Consider the following 15,278-nt stretch of genomic DNA (forward strand, 5'->3'; position numbering starts at 1 on the left):
TTTTTAATTTAACGGGCTATTTTCATTTATTTTTTTTATTTAATGTTAACTTTTCTTTTCTAAAGGTATTTACTACGTTCTGTTTTCGGTTCCGAAAATCATTTTATTTTCCCATTTTGTAAACAATTTCAAAAGACAAAATATTGCGCAATCAATGGTTTGAATTTTTTCCATCCAGGTTATGAAAAAATTGTATACAAATATAATCCCTGGATTTTGGAACACATACGGGGCACTCACCATAAGCACTCGTAGACGATGTATACATTTTGTCTATACATTAGCATCCCCACAATTGAGAAGTTTGGTAGAGTCCAGAATCCAAGGATTTTATTCTAGGTTAACTGCATGAGTAGATATTTATGAGTGTATATATTATAGGGCTGTCATTCGGAATCGATTTTTAAAAAACCCGGGATTCGGGATTTCAAAATATAGAATCCCGGGATAGTTTTCGGGATCCCGATTTCTAGATTAGGTGTATTTTCGTATACTTGCGATAATCCTTTTGTGCTTCGATTTAAGTAAAAATATCAAGGCATCCAAATTTTTATCATATAAACGCGATCTTGTCATATTTTCGACGAACTTTTTATCACTGTTTTTTATTTTATGTGGCACGAATCCCATTTCACATGAACTCATTATTCAAAGGACCTTATCGTTTACTTCGATTTTTGGTAAAATTGTGCTATTTAGTATACCTCCTATATAATAAATTCTTACTTACGGAATAACTGATAGTGTGTAAAGCGCATAACATAAATGTTTATTAATGCCCTTTACAGACTATCAGTTATTCCGGACGGAATGTCGGTGTTTGTAAAGAATCTTACAGTGTGTCGGATCGATACGACTTGTCGGCGATGATTAAGTCATCGGTAAATGTGTTATCGATCCCATAAACATGCAGCAGTATCGATTATGCCTTCGCACAATATATGGGATATGTTCGACACGAGCACTGTCGTCCGGAATAACTGATAGTCTGTAATGCGCATAACTCAATTTGTCTGGAATGGAATCTAAGGACCGTTTACACTGATTGAAGACTCCAATTTATTAATTAAAAAAATCCCGGGATTCGGGATGAATCCCGTCCCGAAAATCCCGGGATTTCGGGATGGTATTTATCCCGGGTGATAATAATATAATAATAATTGCGCAAATATTTTGTATAATACATTTTCGTGCAAAAACGTGAACTTAGTACTAGGCTATAATGCACGTTAACTGATGGTTTTAAAGTCACAAGCACCCAATTATTGTTCGCACACTCGTATAATTATGTGCGTTGCAACATTTTTCATCTTCGATTCATGAAAAACCGCTTACCGCCATTCGCTTTTGATCTGGCCTATCATTTAGTGGTGTAATACCTAAAACCCGGTTCATACATGTCGCTCTAAAATGTCAATGCAGTGAAATGTCAATGCTGTAAAAAAGTATAGAGTCTTGGCATAAAAAAAGTTCCAATGGTCAAGCCAAAATAGAAAAATATAAACAAAAGCCAAACAGAACAAATGTACAAAAAGACAAATTAAAAAACTGCAAACAAATTTTCGAAATAATTAATTGTATTGAAATATTGTTGGCTAGAATACGAAACCAAAAGAATTTGGTTGTGGTGGTGGTGCCTTGTGTCCCAGTGAACAAGAGAAATAAACTTCAAGAAAAAAAAACTTATATATAGGGTTTTGTGACGTCGTGTGTTTTCTTTAGCGGGAACAAAAAGTGTATGTGCGTACGATTTTTATTAAAGTATTTGGAGAATGAAGATGATATAGACCGAAGGCGAAGGCCCTCAGTGGTGGCCATTGATAAATGACAATCGATTAAAACTCTTTTTTCCGTGTTTGATAGACATCAATAGCGAAATTTCGAATATCTAAAACCAGTTCCACCCATTGAGGTCCCTTAAGACCGCTGGTGTCTTCCAGTTTACCACCATTGGACGTGGCCATTAAACGCGCGGTGACATGGAAAGCATCTGCAGATTGTGTTTCCAGCCGGCAGCGGTAAGTTTTCCCAATGTTTTCTTTTATCTACACTTTTTTCTAGCGCTCGTATATCCCCACTGTACTCTTTGGTGGCGTTCAACCTTTTGGGTTAGGTTAAAATAACAATTTGCGCGCGTCTTTTATTGCTTTTGCAAAAATGTGTGTGTATTTTGTTGTTTTTATTGATTTTAGTTCTTAGCGCCTTCTTAAGCGTTCTTGTCGCCCCACCAACATCTCATTTTAGAAAATGCTCCACTAAGAAAGATGGTCTCTTGCCTTTTAGGTGGTATATGTATGGAATCCGGATGGTGGTGGTGTGGCTTTGAAAACTTAGAAAACTTTTCTCCACTAATAGTTTTTGTTGTACGTATATATATATATATAAAGTAGAGACGCCTCGACTCACATCCTAAGGCATCCCATCAACAAAGTAGCACCAATTTCAACACCCCCCCAAAAAAGGGGCGGGGATGTTACAAAACTAAACTCTATTGCAAACTAATAGCATCCATCCAAATACCAAAAATATAATAAATATATTCTGCCCCCTATGGGATGTGTGGAAATGGTGGATGTCAGCGGCAATGCTGTTGCTGCCTCTGCTTAGAAAAAGGCTTAAAATTTTTCACAATAACAATTGTCCATAACTCCACACACACACACATTTTATACTTTTTGGGTGCGTATTTTAAACTCCAACTACAATTCCAGCATACTTTCTCTCGATTTTTCCTTGTTGCTTTGCTCTCTTGTTGGAGGAGAAATGCATGCATTCGTTTGATGCCGTGATGCCTATGTCGACGTCGTTGCTTTTGTCATTAATTTACTAGCCGAATAAAATACATGGGGAATCGTAACAAATGAAATTATTTGCTGAGAAATTGGTTACCACAAAGAGAGAGCAAGCAAGCGAGAGCAATATAAAAGTAGGAGAATCAAGTTTAGATATGTGGCAATGTGTGTGCGAATACGTTTATTACAAAGTTTTGTTTTTGCCTCTGCCTTTGTTTTTGTTCTTACTATGCATTATTGTTGTTGATGCTGCTTCTACTAATTCAACTAACTTGGCGAATGTCAAATAATTTATATCTTTTTGGGCGGTTGGGGCTGTTTAATTGAAGTTTGTGCGTGGTTGTGTGTGCAATTCACATAAGGGTTGTCCACATCGACAAAGTAATGACTATTTTTGAGGTTCGTCAAAGAAAAGGATTTTTCATTATTGATAGATTCTGGTTTCTTCACATAGGGGTTTTTCCATAGGTATATGATGGTCCAGTTAGAACACAGCAGATCAGTGGACACTTTTTAGAATTAGGGTCAAGCCGAAAAGTTAATATTTATTAATAAGAATATTTGCATCCCTATTTGCTATTCAACATTTTCGTAAAAGTCTTTTTTGTAGATTTTCGTAAAAGTCTTTTTGGTAGATTTTCGTAAAAGTCTTTTTGGTAGATTTTGACCAACAACATAGTCGATCTGAGTTGATTTTTAAAGATATCCAAATATGATTATTCGAATTTATGGAATAGAAATATTTGATTTCAACATTTTTTTTCGATTTTTGTATCTCTGCTAAAGAAAAATGTATCAAATTTCCAACAGAAACTGGCCCCAACAAGGGTAGATGAATACTTGCTTTTCAGTGCTTTTCATAACGAAAATATATTTTGTTGGAGGCTACGATATCTCGCTTTAACAAATGGCGAAATTTCAAATGTCAAACAATAAGATTTCGAGCACAGTCTAGAAGCATAAGAGAAGCGTGAGAAGTTGATATAGGATTTAGGCTAGGAGTTATGGGAGCCACCGTGGTGCAATGGTTAGCATGCCCGCCTTGCAGGGTTCGATTCCTGCTTCGACCGAACACCAAAAAGTTTTTCAGCGGTGGATTATCCCACCTCAGTAATGCTGGTGACATTTCTGAGGGTTTCAAAGCTTCTCTAAGTGGTTTCACTGCAATGTGGAACGCCGTTCGGACTCGGCTATAAAAAGGAGGTCCCTTGTCATCGGGCAGCACTCAGTGATAAGAGAGAAGTTCACCAATGTGGTATCAAAATGGACTGAATAGTCTAAGTGAGCCTGATACATCGGGCTGCCACCTAACCTAACCTAGGCTAGAAGTTATTTTCATCGCCTGTTGTTCCCAGATAAACTTGTCCACTCTGATACCAAAGATGAACTTTTCTTTTACGGAAGATTTCCGCATATTACTAAACGATAAGAAAAGTCGACCCCTTACAGCGTATTACATCCTGTCAAATGCTGAGAATACTGTCAATGATGTGGCTGACCAGTCCAACATTCACCTGACAAGGGTGCCCGCCAGCATGCAAATGTTGAGGAACAATGCAATTGGTATGCGTATTGAAAAAAATCTCATGAATTTTTATTCTAGCTTACAGGTGACACAAGATTCTAGGGTTCCCACTAGATTGAAGATGTTGAGGACGCGGTTGGAAAAAATCTCATGAATTTTTGTTCTTACTCATACATGACACAAGCTTGCCAGATGGAAAGATGATGGAAGATGACTCTGTATAATTTCTAGTCATATTCATTGCAAATGAGTCCGATGACACTTTAAACTTATCCATTCCTGGTTGTTTAGTGCCAGAGAATGTTGGGGAATAACTCAATTGGTATCCGATTTGAAAAATCTGCTCGCACATAACCCAAGATTAACTAGCAGGTGTTGCGAATATTTTCTTGATAACTTCTAGTCACATGATCATAGCAGATCAGTACTGAAGACGATTAAAACCGATTTACCTATCCTTAGTTATATGGAATATATTGGCATGGCTGGAATAATTTTCCAAGTATTCTGCTTAAGATTTCAAAAAGTTTCACTGAGAATGGCATATGAGTTTTATGTTCTGGTTTCGAAGTCGCCAAGCAATTGTGGTTTCATACAAGTTTAATGTGATTATAAAATTTTCAAATGTTCCCGGATGAGATACATCATTAAAGCTCGCATATGACACGAAATAAACGCATAGAAAACGATAATTTTTTTTAATTTTACATAATTTCTATTCTCATCGCCATAGCAGAAGGCCGGAAGGCTATTAAAAGTGATTTACTTGTACCTATTCCTAGTTATTTCGAATATATTGACATGGTTCGAATCATCTTCCAAACATGATGCTCCAGAATTCAAAAATTCCTGTCTGTGAGAATGTAAAAAACCATATGAGTTACATGCACTGGTTTCGAACCCGCCAAGCAATTTTGGCCTCATCCAAACATAATTCGATCTTAAAAATATTCCCAGGATGTGGGATATTATTACAGCTATCAGAAATAATGAATTATTTGAAAACAAAAAATTGCATGCATTTTTATTTTCACACACACGTGACACAGGTTTAGAGATACATGGCCAAAATTAATGAGTCCGGAAGACTATTAACCCTTATAGTACGTTGGGGTCATTTGATGACCCATATCGTATTTTTCAACACCGCATATCTTACTGTTCGAATATAATTAACAATTTCTATTACTCAGTGCATTAATTGGTAACATATGCTGAATTCATGCTGAGTAGTAAGAACTTTTAATTATAATCCAAAAGTAAGAAATTCGGTGATGAAAAATACGACCTAATACCCAACGTAGTATAAGGGTTAAAACTGATTTACCTATTCCTGAAATATATTGGTATGACTCGAAATTAATCTTCCAAATATAATGCTTCAGCTTTCGAAAAACCCTCTGTGAGAGAATGGAGTAGTAGAGCATATGAGTTTGATGCATTGGATTCAAAGCCGCCAAGCAATTGTGGCGTCATCCAAACTTAATGCGGTCATAAAATTTTCTAATGTTCCAAGGATTAGGGATATAACTACAGCTATGTGAGATAATGGATTATTATACGTAAGAGAAATCAGGAATTTTCCTACTCTTTTTGAATAAATTTGAAACATTGATTTTTCCAGAGTTCCTTTTGATATGGATCAAGCATTTTGCATACTCGTATTGTTTTACAAATTTCGACTGTGAAGACTATCACAATGATGGCAAATCAGTTTGAGTTTTGTGAAAATAGTAGAGTCCTATGAGCTACCGACGACTTCACAAGCTAAAATTCGAAGGAGATTAAAGTAAAAAGTTAATGCTTCGACTTAACCCACCGCCATGGTATGAGGCAATAATAAATTTGCCATTTCCTTTGTACCACATCCATTTCTGACGATAAAAAGTATATATTAATATATATTAAGAATATATAATTATTCTAAGACTATCTAACCATGTTCAGGAGCCCTCGTGATGCAAGAAAAAAAGACCCTAGTTAAGGAAGTAAAAAAGTGAGCTTACACCATGTGAATGGTACGTTAACTTCTCGCGCCTTGCTATCAAATTGGTTGTGGTACGAACTTCAGCCCCATCTGCTATATTCTTTCGATTTTGCCATTGCACAGGATGCTTTGGAAACTTTAAAAAGTGCTTCCCAGAGCGCTAATAACGAAGCTTTAAAGTCTTAAGAAATCCTATTTTTCAAATTCGTTAAAAAAGTTGAAACATTGCTGAACGAAGTATATCTAGTTAAAGAGCCAGCGTGGTGCCATGGTTAGTATGACCGCCTTGCATACAAAAGGTGATGGGTTGAATCCCACACACAAAAATTTTTTTTTCTGATTCAATCACGAAATTAATTGATCCAATTAATTTTTAATTGAAATGTCAATTAAAAAATTAATTGAAGGTCAATTAAAAAGTTAATTGATCCAATAAAAAAATTAATTGATACTATTATTTTTGTGATTGATTTTTGTTTCAATTAAAAAATTTGTTGAATCAATAAAATTTTTAATTGAATATTTTTTAAAACTCAATTAAAATTTTAATTGGAAAAGTTTTCGTGAAATTTTTTTGTGTGCAGTTTCGACCAAACACCAAAAAATTTTTCCAGCGGTGGATTATTCCCTCTCAGTAATGCTGGTGACATTTCTGAGTTGAGTCAAAGTTTCTCTAAGTAGACTCGGACTTTCTGACTCGACTATAAAAATAAGTTACCTTGTCATTGAGCTAAACAAGGAATCGGGCAGTATAAGAGAGTCGTTTACCACTGTGGTATCTCAATGGACTGGACAATGGAATAGTCTTAAGTGCGTTTATTAGTGTATCAAAACTAATCGAAATGTTTGAAAACATAGAGTGGTCTATCATTTTGAATCGGATTTCCAAAAAAATGGGAAGGCTTGTTGTCATTGGCATAGATATACCTACCAGGATGTAATTACTTACGCATGTTAACTTCTGTCACGGACGGGCATGATAACCGACCGCTACAAGCTTTTTTGTTAAGGGGATTCAGTGTTTTCATATTTTCTGTCCAAGTAATTTGAATTTTCAATATTTAATTTTTGGGTATTTCAGTATTTTTAGACTTTTAAAGAAGTGGAATTTCTTCGATTTGAGGAGATTCTGAAAGTCATCGCCATTTTTTTTTTTTTTTTTGAAAGAAAATTGAAAAAAAATCTGGCAAGAATTGATAGCCACTCAGACCATGTTGGTCCATTGTGATTCAATGTTATTTTTCATTGTTAGGATTATTTCTATCATCTATGCATTATCCAATAAGATTTCCTTCATTTGCAGTCTAACCTGAAAGAAACCAAGGATCGCAGTATCTTGTTTCCACTGTAGCCTCCGGGTCCAGTCACTATCTACAAATATCATCAATCATTAAGGCATGTCTTTTTCCAAGTTTGTTATTTCCTGTTGTGATGACTACTAAGGGTCTAAAATCCGCCATTAGAATTTCAGAGTCCTTAATATTCTTGCCGTCTCATATCAAATTGGCTTGTCCACCCACATCAACAAGCCATTATATTTAAAAATTACATTGTCGATATACAAAGCGAGCGGAGAAAAATATGGAATATTCCAAAATTTCTGGGTACCCATTATAGAGTAATATTGGGCTGTTCTAAGCTACGACATGGGCGGATTACCGTCGCTGCCACTGCCTTCAAATATTTTTGATCCATCCCTACAGGTATTCAGATCTCAGAAAATTTATCTTCTTTATTTCCCAATCAAGAACAGGGTCAAATGTTTAAATTCGAATCTACAAGTCATTTAATTCTTTACAACAAAATTGTAATTTTTCTTTGTACACTCAAAAAAAGTTTACCTTTTATTTCACTAAAGCCAAATTACCTTAATTTTATTTCATGTACTTATTATTTTTGGAGAAAGTTTCCTTTACTCTAATAATTTTTTGCGCATGTAAGTTAAATGAACTGAAAAAACGGGGAAAATACCAAGAAAACACAAATGAAGCATAAATATTCTCGAAATTCGTACTTCTCACAAAATAATGAACTATTTTCTCTTTAAATTTGTAAATTTTACTACAAATGCGCCCTTCTTGAACTTCGTATGGTACTAATGATATTCTTTTAATTTTAAACTCGAATTTTGTTCATTAAAACTACAACATTTTCTTTAACAAATTACTTATGTCTAATAAATTTTCTTGAATTTGTCGAAAAATATTTACTTATTTTATGATATCGGCGTGAAGTCAGCGTTCTGTTTGTTTAAAATTTTCTAAAAGTAATCAAAATTTTCTAAAATTAAGGTGAGTACTATGTTCGGTTTTTTCACTAAAACACAAAATTAAATATTTTGATCCAGTCTTGCCAAATAATGGATGGAAAAGATCCAAGGAATTGATTGCAAATAATGTTATATTTCTAAATTAATTAATTAAAAAAAAAGTAACCATGAAAACAAACTTGTTTTCAGCTTGAAAACTGAATATAGTACTCAGCTTTAACCAAAATTTTTTTCCTGGTAGCTTCACTGGTTTTTCAGTGTAATATGATAAAATAATGTTATTTTTTTTAGTTCTACTACGAGCCACTGTACAAAGTTGGTTACATGAGTTTTTAGAGAAACAATTTTTATTCTCTGGGAATTTGGCGAGTTTAGAGAACTTTTTATGGGTCATAGTGTAAACTTGACCATTTGCGATGGACTTGCAAACTCTCTCTGTTGCTCTCACTAAAAAACACATGCATTACACAAATCCCCCTCTTTAAATACGTAGCACAAATACCGGCAAGCAGCTGGTACAAATCAATTCAGTGAGTGTTTACGATATAACGGTAGAGTGCTGCTATTATGCTCTGGCTTGTGTGTGACTCTTTTTGAATTCACAACTATTTACTATGAAACGCTCTTTTTAGTAACTGTTTTTTAGGGGTAAGTTTTTGTTTTGCCTCTGTCTATAGTCCTTGGGAATAATAACATAGCCAGGCGGCTAAGGAGCTTCAGAGTGTCTTTATAGAATTTCTCACATATACACATATACATCACCACCATCAAATACTCTGAGTAAAAGAGTGCCAGCAGCTGCTATCATACTCATTGCTGTTTTTTACCAGAGGGCAAGGCAAGGCAAGGCAGTGTAGTATTGTTGGTGTTGTTTTGATTCCTCTTTGGAAGTTTTGCATTGCAATAGCGAACAAGTGTTTTGTGTTTGCAAATAAATCAAGTTAAATTTTTTTTTGGGTAAAAAAATCCAGCAAAACAATGTGTATGGGTAAAAGTTCATAATCAAAACAAAAACCGAGAGTAAAAACGACAATGATGCCATGATGTTGGCGACGACGATGATTAAAAAACGGAAACTGGTAAAAAAGAATGACTGCCGAAATAAGGCAAGCACAACATAAACATCATCATACGTACCGGTGGTCTCCAAACAAAAAACAAAATGCAAAATGGGGAAAACACATGTTCTTGCATATGCATGTGATGCGTGTTTATTTTAGTCTACAACTAGCGAGTATTGAACAAAGACTATTAATAAAGAAGACATGAGATAAGCTTGCTCTTCCTCTTTTTCTTGAAAAAACAGAGATTAATATCATACATGTTCCATGAGACGTTGCAACTTTTTTTCGGTTTCTCTTTTCATTTTGCATTCGTAACAAAACTTAATTCGCTTATTTTAGCAATTTTTTTAACTCTTAAACGAACAAAAACACTTTGTGAAACATTTAATTAATAATTTAGTGCAACCGACACAGAAATTTGCGTGAAATGTTGGAGAAAATAGCTAAATAAAAATTGTCTGCATCAAACCAGTAAGTTCGGAGCGCTTTTCCAACAAGTATGATATTAATCTCTGTTTTCTAGTACTAACACTATCAAAGCCCATTTCACGTCTTCTTTATTAATAGTCTTTGGTATTGAATAGTAAGTATATTGCCTATGTATTTGTACGAGTTGTAGTAATACTTATACACACACACATATACATAGAATAGTAAAAAAGTAAGTAAGCAAAAAATAGAGTAGGATTAAAAGGAATTTCGATAAAAAATGAATCAAAACAACAACAGCAGCCACAAACATTACACCTACTACACAACCATCTACAACAACAAAAACACCAAGACAAAAAAGAGAGAGTAACAGCATGTGAATGCTAAGTAAGGAAAACTTAGTTTGACGTTATCAAAAAGTAAGTCAAACAAATGCTAGGACAAAAACCCATGAATGAACGAATGAATGAATGAATGGATGGATGGATGGATAGATGGTTGCTGGCTTTTGGTTATGATGACTATCACTCTCTAGTGGTACTCTAAATGGCTAGGCTCTTCTGGCCATATCATGAAATGAAATGAAGAAGAAAGGATGACTGTGGATCGTTGGCTCTTGGCTGGCTGGCTGGCTGACTGTGACTGCATGAATAGATGGTTGTTGGTTTACTGGCTAGATAGTTGTAAGGGTTTTTGTTCGTCCGGTCAGATGGTATAAAAAACGAAAGTGTATTTATGGAAATTTCGTATGAAAGAAGCATTAAAAGCCAAAGAAGATAAAGCATCCGTACTGCTGTAGCAGTAGCAGAAGAAGTCCTAGCCAAGAACGTGATTAATTAAGAGAAACGTAAAAAGAATTGAACACATTTTAATGGCAATGTAGGAAAGGGGGGATGCAGAAGGGGGAGACATTTATCAAAAGTGGGGGGATTTGCAAAACAAAACAAAAAACACCATAGTCGAAAAAAATATGACAAATTGAAAAGAAAATGGGCGCATAATGATTTCGCAGTTATAATTTGAAAAATATGAAAACGACAAAAACGAAAAAAAAACAAGAAATAAAATGTTTGTAATTAAGATGGAGCACAAAAGAAAGTAAGCAAAAAAAAAAAAAAAAAAACACATCCAAAATACAATTACACATAAAAATTTCCAAGTGGATGGTAATTTGAGGGTGGGATTGGGAGGGAGTACTGGAAAATCGTCTGCGAAAAAAAAAACACACACACAAACTTAATGACTAAATGAAAATATATACTGTAGAAAAAAACTAATATTCGAAATAAAATTTGTAGAGATAATAAATTTTTCTCCTTCTACTCGTAAATAGAAATTACTACGAATTTAATTAGAAGATGGCAACAATGTTTTCTTAAACTAAATTATGGCAATTCTTTAGCGATGAATATAGAAATTTAATCGTAGATATATTAATGGTAGATATATTATTAATTGAAATAATTTCCTTTCGAAATTAATTATTTTTAAAATTAAATTATAACTAATTTAAGTTAACAAAATATGAAATGTTTTTTTTTTGTGAAATTTTATTTGAATTCCAAAATATTAGACATTATATTAAAGAATTCTAAATAGGTATTGGATTCAAAAACGTCTTTACTTTATATTTATTACTTTTGAACCCCAAAGGTATCCAAAAAGAATATTTTCAGTTAGGTTTTGAAGACTCATTTTTTTTCGTGGCAAACGAATTGCGTCTTCTACTGCCACATTTTGTATCAAAACATGGGCCTATTTAGCATATCGTCAAATGTTAACTTGCTTCAAACAAACAACTAATCTGAAGATTGAATCGTGATTATAAGATAGACGGATCCCATGGTGGATCTCAACAAACTTTATAATTAAGGATTTCTAAAAAGTGGCGCTTGCTATAAAAAGTGGCACTTTCATTTTGAAAAAGTAGAATAAATGGTGGCACACTTTTCCAAAAGCAAAAGTGTGAAGTATTTTTTTTTTTAATTTCTAATACAGAATTGGGAATTTGTACTTTTATAATTATCTCCATTACATCGAAAATCACTGCTTGAAATTGACAGTTCGGGATATTAACCAAGTTAACCTATTGTAGAACATTTTCTTTGCATACTTTTTGGCGTTCCATGTATTCGTTAAAAAAGTTTAAAATGTAGTGGAAAATACAAAAGGGTAACACTATTCCCAATAAAGATTAGAAGATAGACGGATCGTTCAGAATTTCTAAAAAGTTGCACAAAAAAATGGCATTTGCAATAAGTACCACAAAAGGTGTCACACTTTTCTAAAAGTAACAAGTATATACGGCCGTAAGTTCGGTCAGGCCGAATCTTATGTACCCTCCACCATGGATTGCGTAGGAACTTCTACTAAAGGCTGTCATCCACAATCGAATTACTTGGGTTGCGATAACACTTGCCGATGGCAAGGTATCGTAAAGCTTTTTAACACTGTCTTCTAAATTGTAAGTTAGCCCATACGGGGTATATATTAAACAAAAAAAGGCCGATTAAATACGTATATAATATAGTTTGACAAAATTTTCTATAGAAATGAAAACTTGACAAAATTTTCTATAGAAATGAAAACTTGACAAAATTTTCTATAGAAATAAAATTTTGACAAAATTTTCTATAGAAATAAAAACTTGACAAAATTTTCTATAGAAATAAAATGTTGACAAAATTTTCTATGGAAGTAAAATGTTGACAAAATTTTGTATAGAAATAAAATGTTGACAAAATTTTCTACAGAAATAAATTTTTTACAAAATTTTCTATAAAAATAAAATTTTGACAAAACTTTCTATGGAAATAAAATTTTGACAAACATTTCTATAGAAATAAACGTTTGACAAAACTTTCTATAGAAATGAAATTTTGACACAACTTTCTATAGTAATAAAATTTGACAAAATTTTCTATGGAAATAAAGTTTTGGTAGATTATTTTTGGCGATATGGACCAATTTTTGTGTAATAAGTCATCGGCTATATATAACTAAAGACCGATATTGACCAATTTTTACATGGCTGTTAGAGGCCATATATTGACAAAATGTACCAAATTTCAACCGCATCGGATGACTTTTGCTATATATAATTATGGACCGATATGGACCAATTTTTGCATGGTTGTTAGATACCATATACTAACACCATGTACCAAATTTCAACAGGATCGGATGAATTTCGCTCCTCCAAGAGGCTCCTGAGGTCAAATCTGGGGATCGGTTTATATGGGAGCTATATATAATAATGAACCGATATGGACCAATTTTTGCATGGTTGTTAGAGACTATATACTAACACCACGTACTAAATTTCAATTGGATCGGATGAATTTTGCTCCTCCAAGAGGCTCCGGAGTTCAAATCTGGGGATCGGTTAATATGGGAGCTATATATAATTATGAACCGATATGGACCAATTTTTGCATGGTTGTTAGAGGCCGTATACTAACATCAGGTACCAAATTTCAACAGGATCGGATGAATTTTGCCCCTCCAAGAGGCTCCGGAGGTCAAATCTGGGGATCGGTTTATATGGGGGCTATATATAATTATGGACCGATATGGACCAATTTTTGCATGGTTGTTAGAGACCGTATAATAACATCATGTACCACATTTTAACCGGATCGGATGAATTTTTCCCCTCCAAGAGGCTCCGGAGGTCAAATCTGGGGATCGGTTTATATGGGGGCTATATATAATTATGGACCGACATGGACCAATTTTTGCATGAATGTTAGAGACCGTATACTAAGACCACGTACTAAATTTCAACCGGATCGGATGAATTTTGCTCCTCCAAGAGGCTCCGGAGGTCAAATCTGGGGATCTGTTTATATGGGAGCTATATATAAATATGGACCGATATGGACCGATATGGACCAATTTTTGCATGGTTGTTAGAGGCCGTATACTAACATCAGGTACCAAATTTCAACCGGATCGGATGAATTTTGCTGCTCCGGGAGGCTCCTCAAGCCAAATTTGGGGATCGGTTTATATGGGGGCTATACGTAAACGTGGTCCGATATGGCCGATTTTCAATACCATCCGACCTACATCAATAACAACTACTTGTGCCAAATTTCAAGTCGATAGCTTGTTTCGTTCGGAAGTTAGCGTGATTTCCACAGACGGACGGACAGCCGGACAGACGGACAGACGGACGGACGGACGGACATGCTTAGATCGACTCAGAATTTCACCACGACCCAGAATATATATACTTTATGGGGTCTTAGAGCAATATTTCGATGTGTTACAAACGGAATGACAAAGTTAATATACCCCCATCCTATGGTGGAGGGTATAAAAATGTTAATTAGATGAACGTATATTAACTGCCCTGTATAGAACTGTGAAACGTCACTTCTAAATTTTGATCTAAACTTATCTAAAAATAATTTTATCTCCATTTCATCGAAAAAAACTCAGTTTAATGCTAGTATAGAACATACCCCTTGCATACTTTTAGGCGGTTCGGATAAATGAAAAAAATATTTTGGGGAAAAATTAAAATTGCAATAAAAGGTGGCATTGTCATTTTAAAAAAGTTGCACAGAAGGTGTCACAATTTTCCAAAAACAAAAATTCAAATTAAATAAACATACAGTTGTGCTCAAAATAATAGTAGTGCTGTGCTGAATTTTTTTTTCTGCTTCTTCTATTCCTTCCACTAAAGGTTTATTTTATCTTTGTTTTTTACTATATCATTGTTTGGAGTGTGCATAATAAAAAAATACCGTTGGTTTAATTTCTGATGCTATTGTTGTTGTAAAAAAATCGACATAAGAAGAATCCCTTTGCAAGCTCCAAAACAAATAAAAGGGTTATAAGCTAGCTTACAAACAATTAAAAGACGAAAATAATTTAGCTGTCCATAGTCCAAGAAAACTCACTCTCCTTTAAAAAAAAAACATGTATCGAAAAGAATAAAGTATGCCCAAGAGGATTTCCATTGGTCAGTACAGAAATGGAGGAACATTCCCCAGTACAGAAATGGAGGAACATTGGATGGATGAGTCAAAAATGGTGCTTTATGATTGAAGAGGATCCCGTCTATATGTTCGGCAACCTAAAAACACTGAGTACAGTACCAATTTTACGACAAAAACTGTAAATCACGATGGTGCTTTAATTTATTTGCTACTACTATTATTTTGAGCGCAGCTGTATATTAACTTTTATGTATAGCATT

General features: G+C 34.3%; 1 protein-coding gene across 5 annotated transcripts in view; it reads left to right on the forward strand.

Annotated features, from left to right (window-relative positions):
* Positions 1-1,431: 1,431 nt before the first annotated feature.
* The window catches only part of LOC142228496 (uncharacterized), a 144,322-nt gene continuing 130,475 nt past the window's right edge, over positions 1,432-15,278 (forward strand). For 3 of the 5 annotated variants that reach the window (XR_012720186.1, XM_075298932.1, XM_075298935.1), the window contains exon 1: positions 1,432-2,018. Coding sequence is in view for 4 of the 5 variants with exons in the window: in XM_075298932.1 (XP_075155047.1) it covers positions 1,980-2,018 (39 nt within the window). In the remaining variant the exon portion in view is untranslated. The remainder of the gene's footprint in view (positions 2,019-15,278) is intronic. The other 2 variants (XM_075298933.1, XM_075298934.1) reach the window with 2 other exon arrangements.

This window comes from Haematobia irritans, chromosome 3 (genome assembly GCF_050003625.1).
Source record: "Haematobia irritans isolate KBUSLIRL chromosome 3, ASM5000362v1, whole genome shotgun sequence".
Classification (NCBI taxonomy): Eukaryota; Metazoa; Arthropoda; class Insecta; order Diptera; family Muscidae; genus Haematobia; species Haematobia irritans.